Here is a 9,050-nt window from a genome sequence, read left to right on the forward strand (position 1 = left end):
TTACCCTGACAAATGGGGTCTGATCAGTTTTGAGTGTTGTCAAATTTTTGTGGTGGGGAGCACTGAGTGTGAACTGCACACTTGTCATGGCAACAGGAACACATACTGGTGGTGTGAAGAACTGGATATTTATAAAACAAAAACCTGGTCCTTTACCAGTTTGAGAGGACTGCTCCATCCTTTCAAAAGTCTTACAATAACTCAAGCAGTGTTTCTAGAACAGAGAGTCAATTTGTTCATGATCAATCAAAATCAAAATGAAAATAAATGGCTTGAGAACAAACTAAAGCAGATGAGGGCGTATGCTTAGATTCCTGGAGTAAGCCCTGGCTGACCCAGCAAACAGCGAGAATTTATAAAAGAAAATTGGCAGTAGAGTCAGCACACAGTTCAAGGGCCGGACTCTTTGGTCCTCCCTCTCCCCTTTCTATCCTCATCCAGTTTTTGGCTGGAGCTATAAGAAGAGAATTTTGGTCATTTAGGTCCATCGTCACAAGTCTATCTACACTTTTCCCTTCTCTCTCTCTCTTTTTTTTTTTTAAATATATTTTATTGATATTTTACAGACAGGAAGGGAGAGGGATAGAGAGCTAGAAACATCGATGAGAGAGAAACATCGATCAGCTGCCTCCTGCACAACTCCTACTGGGGATGTGCCCGCAACCAAGGTACATGCCCTTGACCGGAATTGAACCCGGGACCCTTCAGTCCGCAGGCCGACGCTCTATCCACTGAGACAAACCGGTTTTGGCCACTTTTCCCTTCTCTTGCAGAGCACAGGAGTCTCAGATTCAGACCTGGGCTCTTCCACACTCTGATTAGGAACAATGTAGACTTTCCCCAAAAGCCTGTGCCCTCAAGAACATTTCCTTCCTTGGCAATACCACAGAACATGTGAGATCTTATGGGTTGAAAGGCTTACCCCATGGGAAGTGACATGCTGGGAGCTCAAAGTGACTCAGATGGTGAACGTGAATCTGCTTTGGTAGTAATTTTCTGAGTGCTGAACCAGGACAGCCAGCTGGTCTGACCAGATTATCCATCAATATATGGCAGCCAAGGTCCATAGATCCCTAGCTCCCATAGGCGGGGAAGGTCAGCTCAAAGAAAAATAATTTAGAAGACACATTAACAAAAGTAAAGTGAAACGTTAAAATCAATACAAATGAAAGGGCTTCCGATTGAAATACTCGGAGGAAGTGAGGAAAGGTCATTCCGTCTCCTTTGCCAAATGAGGTACAGATTGAGCGGGGAAGGGGGGAGGGCGGGCAGAACCCAGCCCTGCAATGTTATGTGCAATTCCTCTGCTAATATTACTCACACTCCGTGCAGAAGCTGAGGAAGACCAGAAAAAGACCTGGATGAAAAACACTCCTCACTTAAAATATTTATTCGTCTGGAAAAAGGACCCAGGCTGCATCCCACCCTTTCCCGAACCGCTTCCCGAATCAAGCCACAGGACTCAAAGGAGTTGTTTCAAATAAGCCAAAATGTATCTGGGGAAGAACAGTCATTCATTCCTTAGACCTGACATTATAATTAGATGTGTTTTCCAGGGAGAGAGGGGGGGCCAGTGAGAATGGTAGATGGACTAGATGAGGAGAAACAGGATGGGCCCTTCTTTGTCAGTCTGGGCTCGGAGAAGGGTTGACATAAACAGGTATTTTTGAAAGAGGGGAGATAAAAGGAGAGGCAAAGGAAGGTCAAGGGCTGGTTCACCCTGACCACACAGCATTGTAGAAAGAAACAGGGTAGCCACTTGAGTTGCTGGAACAGGGAGTTGAGGACTCAGCACCTGGAGAGAGGAGAATCCCAAGGCTTCTTTTTCAACCCTACTGTGAACAGAGGCAAAAGCCTCCACTTCCTTTCCCTTCAGAGAATTCAGAAAGGTCTGCCTGAAGGCAAGAGGGCATGGTGACAGACCTGTAGCTCCAGCCTCGGCTAAGTTTCTCCCCATTCATTTCCAAAGGCCCCGACCAAGAGAACTACTGAAATAGAGTACCAAGATTCTGTCCCTGCTCCCCAGGTCCAAGAAAGGGGAGTGGAGACAAGGCACAAAGACCCTGGGTACAAAGGTGAACATCAATGTGGCCAAATATAACAAGGGGTGCCTCCCTTCACCGGGAAGTAGCTGGGCCTTCGCTAGCAGCAGAAACCACAAAAGGGCTCACAGAAATGGCCTGCAGAACCGGCCTTATTCCTAGAAAGTCAGGGGAAAAGCCTCAGTTGGTATGGCACCATCTTGGATGGGATGACAGAGGGCAGCGGGCAGACCACTCCCGCGACAACACTCCTGCCTCAGCTCCCAGTGGTTCTCCAGACGTTCCCCATGGCTGGCAATCAGGGAGGGAACGTGCTGTGTTTCACATGATCAGACACTGTTCGCCATTGGCACCTGGTGGGCCTGACAGATTGAGGGCATCCAGGTCAAAGTTGAGGCCAGGAGGCTGGAGAGAGATGAAGGGACTCAGGTAACTGCTCATATTTCAGGTCAGAGGATCTGAAGGTCCATCCCCAGGAGCCACAATTATCACCTGAGGTGGAATCACTAAAGGCTAAAGAATTCTGGAAACCTGGGCTCAGATTAAAATCTAGAAGATATACTCACCATCTCCCCAGCCAGCTCTTTTGGAGGATGGCCCAAATCCTGTAGCTGGAAAATAAGGAAAGAGGAACCATCAGACAGAGAACACCCCAAAGGCAGCTAAAAGCAAGAATCTAAGCCGTGGTCTCTCTGCTTTCTCCTGAGGACCATGCTGTCTGGCCTCTCTTGTGCGCCCTCTTCCACCTGGGTTTGGCACTGGGGCCTGGGCTCCTTCCCAGATATGTCCTCCACCAAACACCCCGCCTGACAGCCCCATCGGGCAGACAGCAGCAGCAGGAGGCCTCACCTGCTGCATAAGGTCCAGCACTGTCTCAAAACGAGCCTTCTGAGTGGCCTCACTGTCTGTGGGGGTCTCTGCTTCAAACTGCTCACATATCTTGCCCATGACACTGTGCTGTTCCTGATATTTTCCAAACTGTTCTGGAGGTAGAGATTCCCGGTGACTCTGCAACCATTCTGGATACTAAGAAAAGAGAAAATGGGTGGGGAAGAATGAAGTGAACAGTGGATAAGGAAGGGCAATAGAATATGAAGAACAGTAAAGTACCAAGGAGAGGGGAAGACAAGAGAAGAAAAAGTTAAACAAGCAAGTTCAGCATGAGAAGTAGCAATGACTCCAACCAATCACCTGGCTATGCTAGCATTTGTCACTGGAGGATGGTAAACTTTTTCCATGAAGGGACAGACAGCAAATATTTTAGGCTTTAAGGGCCATATATGGTCTCTGTCATATATTTTCTTTTTTTGTTTGTTTTGATTTTACAACCTTTAAAAATGTGAGAGTTGGGCCCCTAGCCTGTTTGGCTCAGACTAAAGAGTCCCAGGTTCAATTCCGGTCAAGGGCACATACCTCGGTTGTAGACTCGATCCCCAGCCCTGGTTGGGGTGTGAGTGGGAGGCAACCAATCGATGTATCTCTCTCACTCCGATGTTTCTCTCTCTGTCTCTCCCTCCCACTCTCTCTAAAAATCAAAATATCAATGGAAAAATATCCTTGAGTGAGGATTAACACACACAAAAAAAACAAAAATAAAAAAAGACAAACCAAAAAGAAGAAAGCTCGCCCCAGCTTGTTTGGCTCAGTGGATAGACCAGCCGTGGGCAAACTACGGCCCGCGGGCCGGATCTGGCCCGTTCGGCTGTTCTATCCGGCCCGCGGAGCCGAAAGAGCAGAGGGTTCTCTTGCTCTCCCCTCTGCTCCTTTACTTTGAATTTATATTATTTCACACAAACACTCCATCCATGCTTTTGTTCCGGCCCTCCGGTCCAGTTTAAAAACCCATTGTGGCCCTCGAGTCAAAAAGTTTGCCCACCCCTGGGATAGAGCATAGGCCTGGGGACTGAAGGGTTCCCAGTTCGATTTTGGTCAAGGGCACATGCCTGGGTTGTGGGCTTGATCCCCAGTAGGGGGTGTGCAGGATGCAGTCGATCAATGATTCTCTCTCATCACGGATGTTTCTCTCCCTCTCCTGCTCTGAAATCAATAAAATTATTAAGAAGAAGGAGGAGTAGGAGAAGGAGGAGGAGGAGAAAGCCCCTTGAGGGCTGTTAACATTTAAAAAAAAAAAAAAAGTAAGAGTTGGATGTGGTCCACCCAGACCTTAGTTTGCCCTATTCATTTCACACTTGATCATATGCTCCTCTTTGTAACTGAAAAGCTTCTATTCCCGTATTTTATTTCTTTAATAAAACTATAAACTCTTTCATGGCAGGGATCACCATTTACATTGCTCTTAAGTTGTTCATAGCAAAAAGCCAGTAAATCCTCAGTGAAACCCTGTTAGAGAACTGAACATAGGGATGAAACAAGGGGTTGATCAGACAACTAAAGAATATCAAACCATTTTATAGCAAACTAGAGCTGAAGGATTTCCCCTTCTCCCTTAAATATCCTCAGTGTGGTAAAGCTTTATTCTCTTAGAGACACAACTCCTCTCAGTGTGGTAAAGCTTTATTCTCTTAGACACAACTCCTCTCCATCTCTCCCCAATCCAAATAAATGAACATGGGAGAAAAAAACAGATGGGAGTTATATACCGGAGATTCTCTATCTGTGCAGGCTCTAAGCAGACAAAGTAGCCACAGGAGTTGATACAATGGAGAACAAGGACGACACGAGGAAATAGTTCACAAACCTTTTCTGTGATCTCCTTCAGTGATGGGTAGAGCACATCCTTGGACAGTAGGTTCTGCATGATGCTCTGCATGATGGGGAGGATGTTTCCTTCACCATCTCCTTCATCCATGCCCAGTCCTTCCATGGCCTTGGTCAGCTCCTCTTCTGACATGCCTGAGTTCTAGAAAGGACAGGAGAGAGGTGAGCAAGTACACTGCCTTCTTGGGTGCTTACTACCCTTTCAGGTGGGAAAGAACTACTTAAACTTGCCTGTAGCAGAACAGTGAGCAGGGACAGACTTGAGATGATGCCCAAGAGTCTGTCTTTGAGACTCTGCTGGTGAAGCGTCTGAGAATGGGCCCCTTGTGGTTCCCTACCTCCTCCCCCTCACCTGCAGATCAGTGGCATTTTTGGCCAGTCCACTTAGTGTCTCCTTTAGGCAAGAAGTGAATTCTTGTTGGGAAGTTACATCACTACCTAGGAGAGATCAAAAGAGCCAAGGTCATTTACAATTAGACTGAGCTGGTTACCAGCTTGGATATGGAGCATTTAGTAGAGAGTCATTAGCACTCCAAATTTTAGAATTTCTATGGTTACCTTCATAGTCATTTTCACAAATCTACATGGACTGTGCGTTAGTTTGTGCTCCATGATGACACTCAGGATAACACCACCCCTTTGAATCGATCAGTTTCCAATAAAACTTCCTATTACGTTCCACCTATCTTACCCCTTTCATCAGCAGGATCCCATCCCTCCTCCCATCTCCTTCTCCACCCCATGGCAGTGGTATCATGAGTGCTACCAACTTTACTAAGAATTTTGGTGGTCTCCAGCAAGGATGACTTAGAGGTTTGTTCAGACATTTCCAGTTGTCTGGGCCCGGCCTCACCCACTCTTCCAGCAGCCTCCGAGAGCTTTTGGAACTGCTCCACCAGGTGGGGCTCCTCCTCAGCCAGCTCCTTCATCGCCTTCTCGAACTCGGCAGTGGCTTGGGAAGCCAGCTCACTGTCGAACAGTTCCTGGAAAAACTTCTCCTGGGAGGCGAAGAGGGCATCCTGCATGGGAAGAGCGGCCAAAATGAGTCTCTTGGCACTACACTGCCCCTGACCTCTGACAAGCCACAGGCAGAGGCTCTGGGAAACACAGTGCCTCCCTCTAGCCATCTCTATTGGACATTCTAACTGCCTCTCTTAAGGAGGACAGCAAGAAAGGTATCTGGCCTCAGAGGGAAAGGTATGGAGTGGCATTCCCAAATCAATCATTTAAATGTCCTCTTTTCTCAAAGAATTTCCTTGAGATCTACTCCACCTGCAAGGGCACTCAGCAATGTGAGGTCAAGGCACCCTCCTCCCACTCCCCTCTGGCCTACCTGCCCCACCGCTGCTCAGAGCTGCATACTACCCCCTTCCCTCCCACCCCCTCAAGCAGGTAGAATTTATACTTTGGCAGTGTCTCCTGGCGATCTCTTCTGGGGCCCTGAAGCATCAGGGGCCGTGGTGGCAGGAGGGGGTGCTGGGGAGGGTCTGGCCTTATCGAAATCATCAAGAGCACCTTCAGAGACAAGAGACATGGTATGTGTGTTGGGGATGGATGAGAACAGAAGGCTAGGGTGTTTCTGGGCAAAGCACTGAGAGAACAATCTTTCAAACTGCCAACTTCCCTAAAATTTTCTTTTTTTTTTTTTTTTGAGTCTCCTTATTCTGGCCCACTCCTAAGCAAGCCTCCCAATTCCCTCCCCATTACCTAATTTATTGCAATCAAAGAGGGGAAAACAGCTTAAAGCAGAACAGGCATCTCTCTCAGAACCGGGAGGAGTGTTAAAAATAAATTCTGCAGAAACACCTCTATCTACAGTGCCTTCCCTGCCACACTCTAGGATTCCCTACAAACGCTACACATATATCCAACAGGAGCAGAGAACACAATATCCTCAGTCCCCCTGCACTCACTCTGGAGCCCTAAAGGAAATAATCGTTGGCAAGAAAGCAGAAGCCGCACTCTGTCCCACCCACCTTCCCATGGGTCCTGGTACTAGTACAAACTGAACTCCAAGGAAGGGCATTCAACTCTCTTATCCTCCACTTTGGCCCTCCCTGGGCAAAGCTCCTAGACTCCCTCTGGCCCTGTCTCTGCAGAAGGCTGTGCGCCAAGTCACACAGAGTCACTTGGCACTCTCCACCGTTTCTGTTCATCCTTCCGCCTGCCCACATCTCTGTGACTGGGCAAGACAAAAATATTCACCTCTGCCCTGAAAAGCCTGTGTCCTCGCTACCAGGCTGCTTGCCAGGCCTAGGGGGAGAGCACTAGGCAAGACACCAAGAGAATGGAGGACATGGTTAAGGAAGAAGACATCACCCTCGTTCCGGAGAGTGAACTGTCTTTCCCTGAGACGTTCTCATCCTCAGTTTTCCAAAATAATAGGAAAGGAGTCGGCTCCAGCTCTGAAGGGAGGCAAGAACTGTACGGGGCCTGGTGGAAGGTGGAAGGACTGGGAGGAGGGGAGGACACCGCCTGGAAGGCGCGCCAGGGGTGGTAAGGTGGTAAGCCACCCGCGAGCGTCTGCTAGCAGCCCGCCGAGGACCTAGAGAACTTACTAATGCAAAGTAAGGGGATTTGGGGATCCAGAAACGCCGTCCGCTGGATTGCCATTTCCGCTCCGGCAGGGAGATCAACGGCCTGGGTCCTCAGTGGGCTCCCCAGCTCCCGCCGCCGCGGAAGGGGACCAGGAGATGCTCTTCAAAGTCGCAGTCAGACCCTCCGCCCCCGTCCAATCTGGGGACGATCTCCCCCGCTCCGCCCCAAGCATCTCAGGTTCACTTAACGCCCTGAATGGGTCCTCACAACTGCCCTCCTCGGGTCTTTCCATTACGGGCTTACTTTCCAGCAGCTCTTCCAATTCCCGGTCCGCGTCGGCCCCGACCCCACAGTTCCCCTCCGCTGCGGCCATCTTGCTGCCTCCGCTGCACCGTAGGGGGCGGACTACCGGACCTCGCGCCCCACCCCTTCCGCCTCTGCGACCAATGGTAAGGTGGGCCAGGGCAGAGTCGTCATTTTTAAAGGGACAGGAAGGTGTGGGGTTTGTTTTTCTTTTCTTTTTGCCAGAATCATTTAACGGAAGGGAACTTACTGGGATCTTTTGTAGGTTTCTTACCGGCCTGCCCACTTTCGGACATACTATATATTCTACCTATTTATATTGTCCTCCCTTCCCTTTCGCCTATGCCTCTCCCTCTGGCATTTCAGCACCATGACTGGCAGGGATTTTACTCCCGTCTGCACTGCTGTATTCTCACTCCTAGGTGAAGGCGTAACACTTAATTGGCTCTCCCAGACCCTTATATAAAGAACATTTTTATGCGGAATCAAATGGGCATTTGTTTTTTCCTAGTCTCCATTAGAACTGTTACACTGAGGACTGGGACTTAGAACTCAATGTTGGTTGAATCAATTCAGGCAGGAAAAAATTACTCTGGGGCCTTGAACAGAGCAAGAGAGCAATTTGAATGTAGTAGCAAGACCTGCCTTCCCTGATCCATCTCCTTTTCTTTGTAAAGAACCCAACCTCCAATGGAGTGAATTTGTGGAGGCTCACATAGAGACAACTCTAGACAACCCTTCCTCCTCTGGCTTGTTCTATTCAGATCTATCAGAATACATAAACTGCCCGAGATACAAATCTATTTTAGTACTTAGAGGGTATCTACTGTTTAAGACCTTGCACAGTGGAAGATAGATAAATCAGGACTAGCTGTAAAGTAGCTGACTGGGGACACCAGACATACACACAGTAAGAATGGCACAAGAGCCCTAGCTGGTTTGGCTCAGTGGATAGAGGGTAGGCCTGCAGACTGAAGGGTCCCAGGTTCAATTCGTCAAGGGCACATGGCCGGGTTACTGGCTCAATCCCCAGTTGGGTTGTTGTGGAGCGAACGCGAGTGAATGACCACTGGAATCCAGACCAAATTAAAATTTAGGGCTGGCGACTGCTCTGCCTTTCTCCACGCAGCGAGTCCAGAGAGCAGCCCCGACCCTTTGTGCAGGACCACTTTTAAGCACATTAACCACATCCTGTTTTTGCAGAGCAGGCAATTTAAGACAAAACAGTTTTTCCTAAACAACGTCAGAGTCATGCCATTGACGACCATGTTATTCACAGGGTCATCCTGTTCTTCAGAAAGCTGACAGTGTTCTATCTTGCAAGGCCTACGTGCTGGGAAGGGGCCATGAGACCGTATCTCAAAGCCTGGCCTGGTGTCAGCACTGACAACTCTATCTGGGGCATAGTCCACGGCCTCTCTGGAATGGGAGTAGTAAGCATGCTCAAAA

At 48.7% G+C, this 9,050-nt stretch overlaps 1 protein-coding gene across 2 annotated transcripts; it reads right to left on the reverse strand.

The window, feature by feature from the left end:
- Positions 1-1,375: 1,375 nt before the first annotated feature.
- PEX19 (peroxisomal biogenesis factor 19) lies at positions 1,376-7,730 on the reverse strand. Of its 2 annotated transcripts, none has more exons than XM_080649358.1 (8): positions 7,602-7,730; positions 6,166-6,275; positions 5,614-5,779; positions 5,113-5,198; positions 4,741-4,902; positions 2,892-3,068; positions 2,609-2,653; positions 1,376-2,447 (listed from the first exon to the last, which is right to left on the reverse strand). In XM_080649358.1, exons 1-8 carry the CDS (start codon positions 7,669-7,671, stop codon positions 2,364-2,366), a joined length of 900 nt encoding a protein of 299 aa, XP_080505484.1. In that variant the 5' UTR covers positions 7,672-7,730; the 3' UTR covers positions 1,376-2,363. The 2 variants fall into 2 exon arrangements, with proteins under 2 accessions (XP_080505484.1, XP_080505485.1); XM_080649359.1 differs by having other exon boundaries at positions 7,319-7,700.
- Positions 7,731-9,050: the final 1,320 nt, after the last annotated feature.

The sequence above is a fragment of the Plecotus auritus genome, assembly GCF_963455305.1.
Source record: "Plecotus auritus genome assembly, chromosome: 12".
Lineage (NCBI taxonomy): Eukaryota > Metazoa > Chordata > Mammalia > Chiroptera > Vespertilionidae > Plecotus > Plecotus auritus.

Excerpts from the sequence above, each read along its gene's own strand:
- PEX19 (XM_080649358.1), bottom strand. The coding sequence starts at position 7,671 with ATGGCCGCAGCGGAGGGGAACTGTGGGGTCGGGGCCGACGCGGACCGG. Across the intron at positions 5,199-5,613 it reads GGAGGCTGCTGGAAGAGTGG|GTAGTGATGTAACTTCCCAA; the intron begins GTGAGGCCGGGC and ends GATCTCTCCTAG. Across the intron at positions 2,448-2,608 it reads AAGAGCTGGCTGGGGAGATG|CCTCCTGGCCTCAACTTTGA; the intron begins GTGAGTATATCT and ends ATCTCTCTCCAG.